The sequence below is a fragment of the Populus euphratica genome, unplaced genomic scaffold (assembly GCF_000495115.2).
Source record: "Populus euphratica unplaced genomic scaffold, PopEup_1.0 scaffold204.1, whole genome shotgun sequence".
In the NCBI taxonomy this organism is placed as follows: Eukaryota; Viridiplantae; Streptophyta; class Magnoliopsida; order Malpighiales; family Salicaceae; genus Populus; species Populus euphratica.
In genome coordinates this window covers 282,760-301,074 of record NW_011500087.1, presented here as the reverse complement: position 1 = coordinate 301,074, position 18,315 = coordinate 282,760, and the positions used below count along the sequence as shown (strand labels likewise).

At 31.0% G+C, this 18,315-nt stretch overlaps 2 protein-coding genes across 4 annotated transcripts; one reads left to right on the top strand and one right to left on the bottom strand.

The window, feature by feature from the left end:
• Nucleotides 1-6,834: 6,834 nt before the first annotated feature.
• On the top strand, nucleotides 6,835-13,081 carry LOC105109023 (cyclin-dependent kinase C-2-like). 2 transcript variants are annotated; one of them, XM_011003596.1, is made up of 12 exons: nucleotides 6,835-7,097; nucleotides 9,289-9,370; nucleotides 9,691-9,781; nucleotides 9,890-9,958; nucleotides 10,030-10,139; nucleotides 10,261-10,333; nucleotides 10,413-10,533; nucleotides 10,663-10,780; nucleotides 11,048-11,187; nucleotides 11,457-11,514; nucleotides 12,086-12,156; nucleotides 12,240-13,081. In XM_011003596.1, the coding sequence occupies exons 1-12, from the start codon at nucleotides 6,976-6,978 to the stop codon at nucleotides 12,772-12,774; spliced, it is 1,590 nt and encodes a 529-aa protein (XP_011001898.1). In that variant the 5' UTR covers nucleotides 6,835-6,975; the 3' UTR covers nucleotides 12,775-13,081. The 2 variants fall into 2 exon arrangements, with proteins under 2 accessions (XP_011001898.1, XP_011001899.1); XM_011003597.1 differs by having other exon boundaries at nucleotides 6,836-7,097; nucleotides 9,890-9,919.
• Nucleotides 13,082-13,791: 710 nt separating this feature from the next.
• Nucleotides 13,792-16,777, bottom strand: LOC105109021 (probable receptor-like protein kinase At1g67000). 2 transcript variants are annotated; one of them, XM_011003593.1, is made up of 3 exons: nucleotides 15,861-16,769; nucleotides 15,221-15,247; nucleotides 13,792-15,120 (listed from the first exon to the last, which is right to left on the bottom strand). In XM_011003593.1, exons 1-3 carry the CDS (start codon nucleotides 16,531-16,533, stop codon nucleotides 14,006-14,008), a joined length of 1,815 nt encoding a protein of 604 aa, XP_011001895.1. In that variant the 5' UTR covers nucleotides 16,534-16,769; the 3' UTR covers nucleotides 13,792-14,005. The 2 variants fall into 2 exon arrangements, with proteins under 2 accessions (XP_011001895.1, XP_011001896.1); XM_011003594.1 differs by lacking the exon at nucleotides 15,221-15,247 and having other exon boundaries at nucleotides 15,861-16,777.
• Nucleotides 16,778-18,315: the final 1,538 nt, after the last annotated feature.

Sequence of the window (18,315 nt, the reverse complement as noted above, 5' to 3'; positions counted from 1 at the left end):
AAGACGTCAGTTGGTGTTATGAACTAAGAACTTGGACGTGATTTACAGAAGGGTTTCTATGGGTTTTTACAGGAAAGACCGGCTTTGTTATGTATGGAAGAAATATTTTATACAAAGGCATACAAATAAATTGATATAATTAGACCAAGGTTTTACCAATGTATTTCAATAACTTGAATAAAATCATATATGTAATTCAATATTGGTATTATGAAAATTAAGTCATGAATTTTAACTAGTTAGAGAAAAAAAATGTAAATAAAAAAAATATAATTGTTAAATAAAATATAATGATGAAATAAAAAAAATAATATAAATTAAAATAGTTTAATAATTTCTTACTGGTTCAACAGCCAGTCATTGTCTAAGTTAGTTCAAGAACCAATATTTGTTTACTCATTTCTTCCTTTTAAAAACTATTTCCAATTTTGAAATACTTCCATGCTTTCTATTAAATTTAAATCAACAGAATGCTAATAAATTTTGTTTTGACTATAGCGTATTTTAGTTTGATAGAAAGACAACGAAATGAAGAAAGATTCAACAATTAGGAAAAGAATGAGAAAGCACGTACGAAAGATTCTCCATCGGTTGGTGTTATGAACTAAGAACTTGGACGTGTTTTACAGAAAGGTTTCTATGGGTTTTTACAGGAAAGACCGGCTTTGTTAAGTATGGAAGAAATATTTTATACAAAGGCATACAAATAAATTGATATAATTAGACCAAGGTTTTACCAATGTATTTCAATAACTTGAATAAAATCATATATGTAATTCAATATTGGTATTATGAAAATTAAGTCATGAATTTTAACTAGTTAGAGAAAAAAAATGTAAATAAAAAAAATATAATTGTTAAATAAAATATAATGATGAAATTAAAAAAAAATAATATAAATTAAAATGGTTTAATAATTTCTTCCTGGTTCAACAGCCAGTCATTGTCTAAGTTAGTTCAAGAACCAATATTTGTTTACTCATTTCTTCCTTTTAAAAACTATTTCCAATTTTGAAATACTTCCATGCTTTCTATTAAATTTAGGCTATGTTTAGTTGATTAATGGGGTTAAAATTTATTGCTATAATTATTTATTTGTGTTTAATGGAACTTTTATGTACGGTTTTTTTGTTTAAAGAAAGGGATAATCGTATACACCCATTAATATATAGTATTTTTTTCCTAAAAGGAAACAGATAAGTTTTATTTTTTTATTTTTTTCTACCAACTATTTAATTTGTTGTTCAATTTACTGACACAATAACCGTTTTAAAAAATTCACATACTTTCACATTATTTCTGTGATAATTACTAATTTATTTATTTTTTCTTAAAATCCTCTACAGAACATATGGGGTAAAAAAGTAAGTGTAACGTGCATTTTAATTTAGTTATGATATTTTTTACTAGATTTTTTTTATTTATTTTACTTACAATTCAATGATTAAAAAATTTAAATTACGGTATCCTATGTAGAGCATTTGACATAATTATTATTGCTTAAAAAAATCATTTTTAATAATTTTTACACAAGCTAAAGCTGAGGGGAGTGTTTGAGTTGTGAAAAATATTCGATCACACACTCACATAATTTTCTGGGCTAAAACAATGTTTATTTTTTTTATATTTTAATTATTTTTTTATGTCTTTTAATTACATGATTAGCACTCAATTGCTTTAAATTTATTGACCAGTGATAAAATTAAAAGATAAAAAACCAACTTAAAAAAAACATAAATATAAGTGATGCGTTTAAATTTCGTATAAAAAATAAATTTTAATCTTTTAATTTATAAAATTAAACATTTTCAATCACTTAATTTTTTTTAAATTTAATTTTGATAAACAACTTTATTTTTATTATTTTTAAGTCCCTAGTTTTTTAAAGAGAGAAGTTTTTGCTGGATTCCATCATAAAAAAAAAAGTTATTGTTTTTGCATATTCTAGCTACCAAATTGGTTAGTATTGGTATTCATAAGTTTTATTTAATGAGAATATTCAATGCTAGTAGTTTCAAACCTTAATATTACCTAAAAAATAAATTAAAATCAAGGAAAAAACTAACCCAGTTTGATTTCATGTTTTGAGGCTATTTTTAGAGTATTTTAGGTTGATGAATTATTTTTCAAGTCTTGTGATGGTGTTTTCTTGATTAAAATGAGTTAGCTCTATCTTAATTTTTCAGCTAACACCATTGTTGTGGCTTGATTTTGAGTAAACAAGTAGTGCCTGACCTGATTTATTTATTTTTTAATAAAAAAACTAACAACATGTCATTCACCCCTTAAAAATATTAAAAATATAAGGTTCAGATGAACAGGCCTTAGCTCTTTTTTTAATAGGTCCAGACACGTTGAGCCATCAGGCCCATGCAATTAGGCTCTTTTATGGGGTTTCTTTTGCAATTCTTTTTTATTATTTACTAAGGTAAAACATAAATTTAATAAAAAAATATATTATTAGACCTAATTTAGTCTTTGGCATGGATTACGGGTTCGATGAGTTATGACACAACATCTAAGACTTTTTTTAATGCATTTACCCCCTAAATTAAAAACAAAATACAATTTGACCATTCATTATTTTTTTATTTAACTTAAAACAAAAATAATAAAATTTTATCATTTTGTATCACTTACCTTAAAAAAATTATGGCTAATTGGGATCATGTTTTGAGTTAGGTTCTAGTTTGTTTTTGTTAATTAAAATTGACTAAAACCAATACAGTATGATATATTTTTAAAGTTTTAGTTTAAATTCTTTTATATTTATTTTATTTATTTTTAGATTTAACTTGATCTGCGGTAAATTAAGATCTAATAAAGATTTAGTCAGGAAAAAAAATAAGAGAATGAAAAAGAAAAATAAATATTCAGTTAGGTTAACTCATTATGATCGTGTTCGTTAATCCTTTAGCAGTTCTTTATTTTCACATTTAAGTTAGGGTTAGACAAAACTAAAATGATGGAGGTTTTTTTTTTAATTAAATTATCATTTTTGTTGTTTGTTGAAAATATCACGCCAATTTCTTTTTATTTATTAACACTTATGATGGTTAATTAATTTATTCAGATATGCTAGTCAAGTTTTTAATCATCATTTCATATATTTCATAGGCATGTAGGTAAAAATAAAAATATTTATATTTTAATGTAATTATATGTTTTTTATTCGACCCGTAATGAAGCATAGGCCCAAAACATGTTTCAGTTTTATCTTTTGAAAGAAATTAAATTTTAAAGATTTTGGTTGAATTTTTTTTCATGAATTTTTATTGATTATTGTAAAGTAATTTTTTTCTTTACAGAGAAGGATTATTTTGAACAACATAAGAAATAAAAGTCTACAAAAAATAAAAAGAATACTCAAATTTAAACCCAAAAGGTCCCAACTGAATATTTTTTTTTTCAAGAGCTTTTATGGACTCTAGTTTTCAAAAAATAATATCAAATGAAATGCAATAATATATATATACGCACACACACACATATATATATGTGTGTGTGCATAGAGCTTTTATGGACTCTAGTTTTCAAAAAACAATATCAAATGAAATGCAATAATATATATATACGCACACACATATGTATGTGTGCATATATGCGCACGTGTGTGTGTGTGTGTGTGTGTGGGCATGTTTCTTCATGGATCAAGTCGATTTCTTTTGTAATCTTTAAAGTCTTGTCAACATATGTTAAAGCAAAAGAAAATTCTATGACTCAATTATAAATAAACCTTAATGCCAAAAGACTAACATAAATTGAAGAAGAAGAAGAAGAACAACAAAAAAATAATAAAGGCCCCACCCCGTCTAAGCAGGTATGAAAAACTTGTGGGAAAATAATAAAAAAACAATTAAAAAATGAAGAATAAATTTAAAATAAAAATTAAAAATAATATAAAAGCCTTAGGTTAATACAAACTAGCATAACAAATATGGGACCTAGAGTACAAGGCAAGATATTATCATAGAAAGTAATAAATAAAGATGTTTACTTTTTAATAAACTCAATATTAAATGATAAAATCAAAAAATAAAATCAGTGGAGAAAAATACATAAAAATAATATTGATATTATCAAAGTTAAAGTTTTATACTTGTGAACCGAGTTATGAGATCGGGATCACTGAAAAAAATAAATAGCAAAGCTCAATTCTAAATAAATAAAATATTGAATGATGAATAATAACACTGAAAAAAAATCAATTTCAAGAAAGGAACAAAAAAAAAATAACAATTAAAAAATTAAGAGTTAAAATCACATGAAAATCATATGATTAAGGAGGAAATCAAAAACAATTTTTTTTAAATAACAAAAATAAATGAGAATCAAATTTGATATAAATACCAAATTGAATAAAATTCTAAAAAATGAAATTAAAAATTAAAAAATTAAAAAAATTAAAAACATATAAAGAGTACTCAAAACAATGAAGACCATAATTAAAATAAGAAGAAAAATAGAGGGCTACTCTTAAATTTAGTTGGACTAGGACTTTTCCAAAAGGAAGGGGGAGAGAGAAAGGGGGATCATATGACTATTTAATTACTATGATATGGTTTACATACGTTGTTTTAGTGGATGTGCTTCTATATTATTTTTTTGAAGAGATGATGATTAACTTTTTTTTGACATGTGAAAGTTGCTTAAAAGGCTTGAGAATCTCCTACATGTTAATAATTTTTATTTAATTAATTAATTAATGCAAATATGTTAGTGCCCTTGACTTTAAATGATATTAATAAAAAAAATCATAAAAGCCCCTCAATCTTAACTATTGATTATTGTTATTCAAAGGGCATTTTAGTAATTATATTGTGTTAAGAAGGAGAAAAAATCAAATACACCCTTATCCTAACAATTAAAAAAATTTAATTTTTAAGGGTGTTTTAGACATTACATTGTACAAACAAAAAGTCAAAAAACTTTTATACCCCTATTTAATCTTGGTATAGCAAATGCATCATCCAGAAAATACCATATTACTCTTGAAAGCATGTCATAAGATTTAAATAATAAAAATAAAAATAATAATTTTATTGTGTGAATTTATAGTAAAATGTGAGTATATACAATAAAAAATATATAATATAATAAAAGATATATAAAAGATATTATATACTTGGTTGGGTTCTAACCCAACCGAGCATCAAACTCGATTTGGCTTAGGCCCAACCAAGTTTTGTTTTTTTTTTAATTTTTTTTTTATTTGTTACACGCTACAATCCTATTATAAATCCATGTGCAAAAATAACAAAAAAAATAAAGCTGCCACCTTAAGCAGCTGAAAGATTTTTTTTCATGAATATTTAGCCATGAATTCCATGTTTTAATATAAGAAAATGAGGATTCTCTCAGCATAACACAAAACAAAAAATATATAGGCGGATTGCCCACACACTTGTAAATATCTATTCCCTACACTGTTTATTAGGTGTATCTTTTTTGCATTTTAGTCATATTTTGGTCTCAATAGTTTTCAAATTTTATGTTTTGATTATAAAACTTTATTTTTATTATATTTCAATCTTTAATATTTGAAGGGGGTTGAAAAAAGAGAAGAGATAATTTTTGATTGATCGTAAAAAAATATCAATATTAGAGTTATTGGATTCATCTTAAAGAAAAGAGTTCAATAAAAAATAATTTGAGCCTTAAATCATGCTTGAAAAAGTAGTTGGAATTCAAAAAATATATTTTGATTTAATTTGATTTGATTTTGAGGTTTTAGACTAATTATAATGTGTTTTGTATTTGAAAATAGTGTCATATAGGTTTTTGAAATGTATTTTTAGATAAAAATAAGTTGAGATTAACTTTTTTTTAAAAAACACTAAAACTTTAATTGTTCATGGCAAAATAACATATCTACTAAATAAATAAATAAAACACATCAATAACTTTTTTATATAAAAAAGACATGCTAGTGTGCATTTTGAGGCCAAATTATGTCTAGCTTGTCCTTTTAAGCCTAGGCTCTCTTGGTCTATTTTTAATTTTTATTTTTATATTCTAAAATAATTTTTTTTAATAAAATAGTTAAAAAAATCACATGATTATACAATACTTTTTGAATAATATTAGTGATTATTTTATAAATAATTATATATGAACTTTAATATGCATAATTTATTTTAAATATTTTTCAAGAATATTCAATATAAATAAAATATTTATTTTTAATTTTTTATTCTGAATTTTTTTTTAGTTCTTTCAAATTAATTATTTTTATATTTTTACATACAATCATACAAAAATAATCAAGAAATAACTTTTTTATTTTTTTATTAAAATCTATTTCTCAAATCATGATAAATTCTTGTTCAAAAACCAAGTCACGAATAAAAAATATGAATATATATTTTTATAAACAAAGAAAGAGAGTTTTAACTAATAAAATTTTGGCAAAAATTCACAAGAAAAAATTGCGTCCAACGCAATGGTGCCTCAACAATCTCTTAAAAAAAATAAAAAAATTGCATGACCCATTAGAATAGTAAATAAAGTAAATAAATAAAAAAAATTTCCAATTTTGAGTATAAAAAATTAAAATTCAAAAAACACCATCAATTTTTTCCGTCTACTCTTTAATATATTTATAGGCTAAAATAGCTGCTTGCGACCCGTTAGAAGAGTTAAATTCCAAATATATTGGTTGAATTTTATTTATTTATTTATTTATTTGGATTATTTGAGAAAGTAAAAGTTTTTGTTCGAAGGGTTATTTTTAACAACACAGGAAATAGAAGTCCACAAAGAATAAAAGAAAACTCAAATTTAAATCTAAAAGAACTCAAATTGAACATTAGTTTTCTTTTAGGGACGTTTCTGTACTCTGATTTTCAAGAAACGACCCTGAAAGAAACACAAAAAATCTTTCACCGACCTTCTCTCTCATTAAACGCAAGCTCTTACCTTTCTGAATATATTTGGGTGCTGAAAGAGAGCGAGAGAGAGCAAAAAAAAAAAAAAATGGCCGCAGCAGGAGCATTAGCAGCGCCAGGCCAACTTAACCTGACAGAATCACCTTATTGGGGTTCGAGAAGCGTTGATTGTTTTGAGAAATTAGAACAGATTGGTGAAGGCACTTATGGGTCAGTCCAGTTTATCAAATCTCCTCTTTTTTTCTTGTCTTTAAAGTTTGGATTTTTTTGGGTTCTTTTAAATTGTACTAATCTCCAATAAACAATATTATGGACTCAATTTTTTGCAGTAAAGATTCTTTCTTTTAGCTTGTGGGTGTTGAGTTTCAATTGGGTCTGGAAATTTAGTATCAGGGCTTGCAAGCATTTAGAGAAAGAAAGGTTTTCTTTTGTTGGCGTTGTGGGGTATAGAAATTTCGCATCAGGGTTTACAGGCATATACAGAGACTAGGGTTTTGTGCTTTTTTATTTTTTTCTTTTCAAGTTCAGGAAACAATCTTGTGCTAGATATTGTCTCAGTATTGCTTCTTTTAACTTGTGGGTAGTAGGGTTTCGGGCATGTAGGGTAAACTAGGGGTCTATGGCGTTGGGTTTTAAAAGAGTAATGCTCTGTTTCAAGAACTTTTTAATGAAACCATCATGAAAACAGGCAATGGAAGCAGCGATAATTCGATGCAACTTTCTAGTCATCTATTAATGTCCGTATTTGAGATCAATTTGCTAGAAACTTTTTTCAGGCTTCAAAGCATTACTTGCTTTAAAATGTTTTTCTATCGGATGTCTTAAGAGGTTGTTGATTGGATATTAATGTTTGCTTTGGGGATATATTGGAGAGATCAAAATTTGATGTGCTACATGGATTTTGCCAATTATGTTGATTCATGTGTTATTGGTATTTTGTGATGCTTGTGTCTCCTTGGAATCACGAGTTTGGTCTTTGAGGTGTTGTAAGTGATTAAACATGATTTAAGGTATTTGGAGTGGTCTGCCTTTGCTTTATCTTGTGGTTAGCTAAGCATAACGTTAGCTAGTTTTTGGCTTGTTAGAAAAAGAAACCTCGATAAGATAGAGAAAAGGATAATGAACAAAAATGGAGAATAACATATTCTTCCTAGGAGACAAGTTAAGGACTACTTGAATAGAAGATCATGCTGACCTGACCACTTTGTATATTTCGTTAGGGTTATCCCTCAAAAGACTCCATGATGAAACAAAGAAAATTTCATCATCTGAACCTTGCTTGGATTGAACTATTCTTCATTCTTTCAAGTATAAATTTTTGGAGAGAGAGTGGAAGGTTCATAATTGAATGTGACTATATTTGGGAGATGTTTTAAGCAAATAGGATGTTTTGTGGTAGGTTGCTGGAATTTTTTAGCAAGAAATAGTGATAAAAACAGGGGAGGGGGGGATGATAGAAAACCCATCAGTTACACATGGTTTCAAGTTTCGACATCAAACCAAAAGGTCATAGTTTTGGTATTAGAATTTAGATGTCTCAAGAAATTGACTGATATACTCATCCTTTTCCTAAATAGGATTAATATTCATAATACCAGTAGGTTTAATGGAACATATTAGTGAAAGAAAAGCCCAAGACTCGGAATTTCCTGAAAATCTTTAGCACTACTAAATTCCAAACTGACCCCCTTCCCGCAGGAAAGGGAAGAAGTTTTACACATATGCCCTTGCAAAAAATAAAATCCCAAAACAAATTGTTGACCTAACAGCAATTTAGCTGAGCTATCAAGAATAAAGTTTACACTAGCTGCTATTCCATGTGGAAATCACTTAAGAATCTAAATTATTGACTTTGGAAATATTTTTGAAATGACTGGAGAAATCATTTTCCCATGGCTGTATCATTCCTGCAAGCTAGATGTTTATTTGTATAATTGTTATATATGTAATAAGTTACTGACAAAATATTTAGAGAAATTAACCCTAGCTTTCAAAGATACAGCAAAAAGTAACATAAAAGATCAATAGAAAAAAGAAGAAAAATCATCATAAAACATGCATATTTGAGATTAGTGCTGTATTGTCAAAGCTGGGACTTTGAGTCTTAGCCCAACTTTCTTTGCAAGAATACCATTGAGCTAAAATTCTCATTGTAATAGCCTTTATATTCTTGTTTCTTATTATGCATGCAAAATATTATTAGATTATTGAAGTGGAGCTTTCAAGCATGTTTGATTGCCTGAATAAAGACAATGAAGGAAAAAAATATTTTTTTGTGCTATAGCTTGATCTTTTAGTTTCTGCTCTAGAATTCTTGTTTCTTGTACTTGCTCTCTTGTGATTGTTGACAGTGATAGCAGGAACTTGACTTGCACTTGCGTGCTTCGCTTTCTTCTTGCAGCCAGGTTTACATGGCTAGGGAAATAAAGACAGGTGAAATAGTTGCTTTGAAGAAAATAAGAATGGACAATGAGAGAGAAGGGGTGCGTTTTATTTTCTTGTTAAATATATTTATTTGTATAGATAGATCAATTGGTAATTCGTGATTTTGAGCACATGATTTTGTAAGACGATGCTGATGGTAAATCATCCGTAGCTTCCAGCTGAACTTGTAGATTTTGTATTTTCTACCAACAATCTTAAACTTTCAAGGGGCTAATAGAATGGACTGTTTAATAAAACATTTATTAACAGCCATATGCGAAATCAAAATTCTGAAGAAGCTACATCATGAAAATGTTGTTAAGCTGAAAGAGATAGTGATATCTCAAGGTAATGTTAAACAATACTTGTATTTTTGTAGTTTCCTATAACAGCCATACGGGAAATCAAAATTCTGAAGAAGCTACACCATGAAAATGTTATTAAGCTGAAAGAGATAGTGACATCTCAAGGTAATGCTATGAATACTCTTAGTTACTTGTGCTGCATTCTTTATTCACCTCAAACTGTACTGTTTATATGTTTACTTCAGATATCTTATGTTGTGTGACTGTTTTCAGGCCCTGAGAAAGATGATCAAGGAAAGCCAGGCAAGTGCTCTACTTTGCATGTGCATTGCCTATCAATGGGTCTCTGTCTGTTTTGCAAAATGTTGTCTTATTTGAAATTAAGGGTTGTTGATTTCTGACTTTGTTTACAGATGATAACAAGTATAAAGGTGGGATTTACATGGTTTTCGAATACATGGACCATGATTTGACAGGTCTTGCTGATCGTCCTGGGATTAGATTTACAGTTCCACAGATTAAGGTATTCTAATAGAACCTAATGTACTTCCTTTTTTCTTGACAGTAAGAATATCATGTGTAGCAGTTCTTGCCCTCTCTTGCTTTGTCCTTTTCTATCTAACTCTTGCTTATTTCTCTTGCAGTGCTACATGAGGCAGCTTCTAACAGGGCTGCACTATTGTCACATAAATCAAGTGCTTCATAGAGATATTAAAGGTAGCTGTTAAAGCAAGCTAACTTACTATTGGATCTTGTTTTTCACCTCTTGAGGCCCGAAATCTTGTTTTTAATGCAGGATCTAATCTTCTTATCGACAATGAGGGTAATCTGAAGCTTGCTGATTTTGGGCTTGCCCGGTCATTCTCAAATGAGCACCAATCAAATCTTACGAATCGTGTTATTACTTTATGGTACAGGTAAACAATAAATATGCCACCTTGAACTTAGAATAATATAGACTGGTTCTTTCCTGCTAAAAGTTAAAGGCTGGAAAAATGAGTAAAGTAGAATAATCTTAATACCTGCTAGCTCTCCATTTTGAGTAGGCCCCCAGAGTTGCTGCTTGGGTCGACAAAGTATGGTCCAGCTGTTGATATGTGGTCTGTTGGTTGTATCTTTGCTGAACTTCTGCATGGAAAGCCAATTTTCCCTGGGAAAGATGAGGTAAATCATTTGTTGCTTAACTCTGGAATGTACTATTAGAGATGCTAGATTATAGTTGTTGTATTATATATAGATTATGCTTGATAGGGTGGTGCTGGCATTAGACTTTTCTTGGGGAATTTCTATTGTCTAATTAGTATTAAGAAAAGAAATAATAATTTATTGAAAAGTTTATGCGTATTTGCTGCTTATATTTAGTTCATGGTCATAACTAAAGGTGTAGTTATCATACCATTGTCATGAAGTATCTCTGGTTGAGTGCTGCAGCCTGAACAACTAAATAAGATTTTTGAGCTGTGTGGAGCTCCGGATGAGGTTAACTGGCCTGGAGTTTCAAAGATTCCTTGGTTCAACAATTTTAAGCCAACAAGGCCTATGAAGAGACGTCTCAGAGAGGTTTTTAGGCAGTAAGTGAGATAACTTGATTGAATCTATCTTCTAAATCTCCATTTTTTAGGAATTTGACACTGTTGTTGGGTTATTGTTATTATTTTTCTTGGTATATAGGACTTGTAATTGGCTTGGCCAAGTATATTTTCTCTCACGTCGCAGGGAACACCTGAATCCTAGGGAAAGTGGGGAATACACAAACCACTTGGACCAGCCAAGATGTGTGTGGTTGTTGGATTAGTCAAAGTGCATCCATGATATCTATTTACTTGTGTTTCTGTCACAGTTTTGACCGCCATGCCTTGGAGTTGCTGGAGAGGATGCTGGCTCTTGATCCTGCTCAGGTATCATTTTAGTAGATATCTCTCTATTTTATGCTGAAGAATACACAAACCGCTTGGCGTTTTTGATTGCTTATTTTGATCAGATGCCTGTTGTGTCCTACCACTGGTTTGGTGTTTGTAATTTTGTTCATGTGAAAAGTAATTCATTTAATTTGCTAAATTGATTTGATCATTGCAAAAAGGTCAGTACAGAATATTATTGATTTCAAAAGATATACCTTGAAGGGGAAAGTGATTCGATGGATGGGATTTCTCAGGCTTACTGTTTGTTGTATCTCATTTAGTAAATTCAGGGCCTTCTCTATGATTCTTTAAATGATTTATTTATTTTTTTATAAAATAAAACCAGCTGATATAGGCAATTTATTTCTATTTCAAAAGATGTATCATAGTATCAGTTAAATAAATAAAGAAACAAATAAACGAGCATAACAGGTGCATGTATACCTGTTGTTTCACTTTAAGAAATCTGATTATCCACATGTATCAATTAATTATGTTCCTCTATATGGTTTGGCCAAGCATGCACTTGATGCTGAGTATTTCATTTTATGATGTTTTTGTTAAACAGAGAATTTCAGCCAAGGATGCACTTGGTGCTGAGTATTTCTGGACTGACCCACCACCATGTGACCCCAAGAGGTTTGGTTTTATTCTAAAGTACATGTTATTGGACTGTGTTACTTGGTATTTTTATTGATTCACTTCCTTTTTTTCTGGTCCAGTTTACCAAAATATGAATCATCGCATGAGTTTCAGACAAAAAAAAAGCGCCAGCAACAAAGACAGCATGAAGAAAATGCCAAAAGGCAAAAACTACAGCATCCACAGCCGCATTCCCGCCTTCTACCTGTTCAGCAGTCTGGGGCACGTCCCCAAATGCGGACAGGGCCTAATCAGTCCATGCATGGTTCTCAGCCCCCAGTTACAGGTCCCGGACATTATGGGAGGCCTCGTGGACCTCCAGTTGGTCCAGGTAGATACCCTTCAGGTGGAACAAGTGGGGGATACAGCCACCCGAGTCATGGTGGCCAAGGGGGAGGAGGTTATGGCAGCGGTCCATATCCTCCACAAGGACGAGCCCCACCATATCCTTCCACCGGCATGCCTGGTGGTGCTCCACGTGGAGGAGGAGGTAGTGGATATGGAGTTGGTGCTCCAAATTATCCTCAAGGTGGTCCATACGGTGGTTCCGGTGCTGGGCGTGGCTCAAACATGATGGGAGGAAACCGCAACCAACAATATGGTTGGCAGCAGTAACTTTAGATATTTACCTTCGAAGAGTTGTGGGGAATTACTGGCTGTAGGGAGAATTTCCCGACGCATCTGCAGAGCAATTAGGGGATGCAACTCTGGTGAAAAAAGAGTAGGCTACAAGCTTAGTTAGGGTAAATGATAATGCAGATTCTTATTCTCAAATGTAAACTGAGGAATGTTCCGCTTTTTGGAAGGACATGTTCCTGTATTTATAAGTCCATATGCGATGGTTCCGCTGAATAGTTGTCTGGTCTTTACTGTACTTGATATACGATATTTTAATTCTAGAATATCTTTATTTTGATGATAATTCGCAGTCTCCAAAGCAGTCGTAATCAAATAAAAAAGATTCGTCCCCTGTGAATATTAGAAGCATAAATGCTAGTTCAAAAGTGAGAGCGATCAGCATCAGACAATTTTTGTTCTTTAGATATTCATGCCAAGTCATTCATCACAGGGGCATGGGTATGTGGCTCCCAAACCTCTAAATAAAGTTGATCAAATAAGCCTTTCCAGAAAAAATGAGTAAAATGGTCACCGTTTGCAAATTATCTTTGGGAAAATTACAAATTATCTTTGAGAAAATTACAGGTCAGAGGCTTTCAAGTATGAAGGGCCAAGAAATAATCATGTTCATAATATAAAGATAAAAGAATATTCAGAGTTTTGTTTTCCTTCCGTGACTTCTCAAAACACAAGGTATTGAACAAGATATCTCGAACATTTGACTCAATGTCATTCTAGTTCTTTTTAGTATCTTTTGAAAGAACTTCAGCATGAGAAGCATGATTCTATTCCCAAAAAAAATACTCAATCGACGTGAAGAAAAAATGTTTGTGGGAATTTCTATATGAGCACGAGTTTTTATTCTTTTTTTTTAATGAACAAGCAAATGCCTGCCATAAGCAGAGGTGATATTCTTGGTGAAAAATTCATTATAAACAGTAGTTTGGTATCATAGGCTTTTTCCAAACTAGGGGAAGGAGTAAAAATCGAACTCAAGAAATGACAGCCATTCTTATCACTTTGAGAACCAAAAGAATAAAGTTCAAATATTTATACTTAGTTTGCATTGATCATATTGGCGTCAGTAATACATCCAAACACCATCATTGTTCAATGTACGAAGATTATATTACATGACTTGCTTTCAGTTGGACAAATATTACACACCCTCACTGTCTGCAGATATGTTTGCGTTGCCCTTCTCCTTGACTACTTGATCATTGTATGCTTACTCTGTTTCAGAGATCACTTCCAACGCTTGATAATGAGGTCTCCCCGGCATATTTGCGTGCATTCTCCCGGGACCTGCAGAAGCAAAAGGGCTAGGAGGCACTGTTAACTTGTCTCCTTCTCCTTCCAACATTTGCACGACAGTATTCATGGACGGACGATCCACGGGGTGCCACTGAATGCACCATAGTCCCACAAGAGTCAGCTTCTTTGCTATTTGCGCGTCCCCCTCCTTTTCAATTCTGATTCTCAGCTCTTCTCCTTTATCCAGGCTGTTGTAGGCCCATTCTGGGAAGTAGATTTGGTTGCTGTTCTCTAACTTATCATCGATAGTCTTCCTCCCTCCGACCATTTCAAGCAACACCATTCCAAAACTATAAACATCAGACTTGTAGGAAACAAGCCCAAAGTTCCTAGAGAAAACTTCAGGTGCAATATACCCCATGGTTCCTCGAGCTGTAGTCATGGACACGGCACTCTGATCCTTGGAGCACAGCTTTGCTAGACCGAAATCAGAAATCTTTGGATTGAAATGGTCATCTAACAAGATGTTATGAGGTTTGATGTCGAAATGGAGGATTCGCTGATCACAACCTTGGTGAAGATATTCGATGCCTTTAGCCATGCCAAGAGCAATATCCTGAAGCCTCTCCCAGCTAAGACTGGAGGTTTCTCCATGTTCTGAAGATACAAACTTCTCTAATGATTCATTTGGCAGGTAATCATAGACCAGAGCTCTTCGAAATCCATCAGCACAGTAACCAACTAAGCGTATAACATTGACGTGATGGATCTTTCCCATTGTTGCCACTTCATTGATGAACTCTTCTCCGTTTCCTGTTGAGTTGTTCAGGATCTTCACAGCAACAAAGATCTCATCGGAAAGCTTTCCTTTAAACACAGTTCCATATGCTCCCTGACCCAGCTTGTCCTTGAACTCATCCGTAATCCTTTTAATGTCAGCATATGTGTATCTTGCGGGCTTGAGAGCTTTATAATCTGCCAGAAAGTTTTCAATCCTTTTCTGATTGTTTTTCGCTGCTTTATCAGAGCTGTAGACACGGTAGGCTGCGAACAATACCAGCAATACAAGAACCGAACCCACAGTTGCAACTGCAAACAAAACATTTCTTTATCAAGAACTCATCAAGATAGTTTAGAAGATGCAAGATAAGGAAACAATTCTAAATTTCCAAATTTGCAGAAATCTCACCCGCACCCTCTATCTTCCTTATTTTGCCTGTAAGAGAAAATATATGGTAACATTAGATTCTTTAATAGCACGTATTCGACAATTATAATTCGTGTATCTTATATATATATATTAAAAAATAATATAAATTATATTATGAAATATCACCTAACAGCAACTTAAACTATTGAATTGAGATGATTTTTTGATATGGTATTAAACCTTTAATAACTAATCGGTTACAAGTTCAAATCTCACTATTCTCATATATTTAATAAAAATTAAACATAAGGTAATAGAGACATATACAAGTTTTAAACCCAAAGAGCTTTCACTTGAGGGAGTGTGCTTTCACTTGAGGGAGTGTGTTAGAGAATAATATAAATTATATTCTGAAATTTTATCTAATAGTTTAAGTTATTGGGTTAAGATGGTTCTTTAACACTATAAATCATTATTATCTTATGGAATTTACTAATCTCAACATGTATCAAGCAACCAACCTACTTGAACTGAAAACTACATGTTTCATAACTAAAATTGAAGAACTCGTGAAAATATTTGATTTTCTTAACTAAAGAGTCATCCAATAGTTCCAAATTAAGCACAAGGAATTAGATTGGCTGCAGAAAACTAAAGCAGAATCTAATACAGACCGTACCTTCATTTGATTTAGGCTTCTTATAGCATTCAGTTTTAAGCTTAGTATTGTTAGTCTTCCATCCGCAGAGCTTGCCTTGTTCTTCACAACCGACACATGCTGCTGGTTCTGACCAATTCAAGTGAAGAATATTATCACCGTCAATCATTTCCGATGGAATTGATGTAACATTATACATCTTGGTACAAGAAGTCAGGTCTGTATCACCGATGAAATCATTAGAACTATAGGCATAGATATCATATCCAGGAACACCAAGGCAAGGTATCCGCCCATAAGAATCTCCATTCTTTGATGTACAGTTGAAAAGGGCATAATCATCCCGGTACTGGCCTGCAAATTTGAAAGGAGATTTAGATAAACTGAAGTTTCTAAGCTGTCTTTGGAAGCAGTTATCTGGATCAGCTGCAATGATTAACCGTAATTTATAGTCAATTTTCTTGATGTTGAGCGTCACAGAAGATGGTAGCTGCAACAATGTTTCGTTCCTTTCATTGCAAGATAGAACAAACCGAGGATCATAGCCACAGTCCTCTGTCTGCTTGTCGAGTCTGAATGGAAATCTTATGGCCGGACCATGCTTCTTACACTTTGCTTCTTGGAACGTATCGTTATGGCCAGCTCCATGACATACAAGGACCAGCATCAACAAGCAAACTACAGAGAGATCCATTTCCAAAGGCTTAATTTTTATGAGCTTCACTGTCCTGCAAATGATGTTATCGTGAAAACGTAATTTGGGGCTTGGCTCTCTTGAGTAATTTCTGCATAGTTTACTCCATTGACTTGAGCCGTGGAAAACATTTCAAGGACTTGGCCAATCTGATGTTGCTAGGTTCCTTTATGTTTTTTCCGTGTGGGGTCTTTATGTTGTGGTGCGAAGTTGCTAGGAAAAGCCAGAGCTCAAATCTGTCGCGTTAGCAAGTAATCAAAGACTAGGGATAAGTTACAGTCAAGTTTGTCACTTTTCGAAGCACCAGATAAGCAAGTCTTCTTCCATCCCGAGAAATGCAACTGGTAATGCCGGTCATGCATAAAAGTTGATGCTACGGTTAGAAGTCAAGCCCCATTCTTACCATATTGGCTCTACATGGAATGAAGGAAGATTTAAAGCACGTCTATTAAAACGGTTAAAAAATTTAAAATAATTTTTTTTTAATATTAGAACTGTGGTGTATTGAATTAACCTGAATTTTATACCGACATTTAAAATAATTTTTTTTAATATTAAAACTGTGGTGTATTGAATTAACTTGAATTTTATAGAGAATAAATAAAAATTAAATTAATTAATTATTAAATTAAGATTTATCATTTTTAACAACATAAAAATATTGCCTAGAATTCTAAAATATGTTTTAAGACTCAAATTTAGAAACTAAACTATAAATTTTATAAATGAAAGATTCAAATAAAATTTTATTATTTTTTACCTCGAGATCATTTTTTATTTTCCAAGAAAGTTGAAACATATTTCTTAACCTATAACAAATCATTTTATAAATTTTTATTTCTAAAAATACCTCAAAAATTTATTACTTAACCTTAAACTCATAATAATCATGAATCAATTTTAACAACATAAATTTTAATTTTTTATAAATCATGATTTCTTTTCTTATCTTTCTAGAAATAAATCATAATAAAAAATAACACGAGAGAAAACTATTTACTTCCTACTTTTACTTTTCTTGAATTTAAAAAGTTAAGATCAAAAATTGAAATTTTTAGTTTGATGAGGAGAGAATCACAACAGTTACAAGAATTAGAGAAAAAAAATCAAGAATAACTTTATTTTAATAATAATTTGTAGTCTTTCAAACAGTCGTAATCAAATCAAAAATATACATTTCCTATTGAAATTAGAAATAATTAAGGTAGTTTAAAAGTGGGAGCGATCAACATGAGACTAGGAAAAGCCTAGTTGTGGTGCGAAGTTGCTAGGAAAAGCCAGAGCTCAAATCTGTTGCGTTAGCAAGTGATCAGAGACTAGGGATAAGTTACAGTCAAGTTTGTCACTTTTCCAAGGACCAGATAAGCAATAGTCTTCTTCCATCCCAAGAAACGCAAGAGGCAATGCCGGTCATGCATAAAAGTTGATGCTAAGGTTAGAAGTTCACTCTAATGATTAAATTGATTTGAAAAATTTAAAGGACGTTCATTAAAATAGTTAAAAAATTAAAAATATTTTTTTTTCATAATATATTTATAAATTCACCCCAGTTTTATAAGGATTAAATAAAAATTCATTATCTTTAACCTCTTTCTAAAAATATTATTTAGAATTCTAAAAGACATTTTAAGATTTAAATTATAATTTTTTAAAAATTAAAGGATGAAATTATAAATTCTATAAATTAAGGATCAAAATAAAATTTTATTATTTTCAATCCTATGATCATTTTTTATTTTTTAACAAAGTTAAAATATATTTCTTAATCCATAACAAATTATT

Bases quoted from the DNA above. Each gene is read 5' to 3' on its own strand.
- LOC105109023 (XM_011003596.1), top strand. From the start codon at position 6,976: ATGGCCGCAGCAGGAGCATTAGCAGCGCCAGGCCAACTTAACCTGACA. The intron at 10,140-10,260 runs GTATTCTAATAG...TTTCTCTTGCAG, and splicing joins TTACAGTTCCACAGATTAAG to TGCTACATGAGGCAGCTTCT. The intron at 11,188-11,456 runs GTAAGTGAGATA...TTTCTGTCACAG, and splicing joins CTCAGAGAGGTTTTTAGGCA to TTTTGACCGCCATGCCTTGG.
- LOC105109021 (XM_011003593.1), bottom strand. From the start codon at position 16,533: ATGGATCTCTCTGTAGTTTGCTTGTTGATGCTGGTCCTTGTATGTCAT. The intron at 15,248-15,860 runs GTACGGTCTGTA...TTTCTCTTACAG, and splicing joins GAAGCCTAAATCAAATGAAG to GCAAAATAAGGAAGATAGAG. The intron at 15,121-15,220 runs GTGAGATTTCTG...TTTTGTTTGCAG, and splicing joins AAGGAAGATAGAGGGTGCGG to TTGCAACTGTGGGTTCGGTT.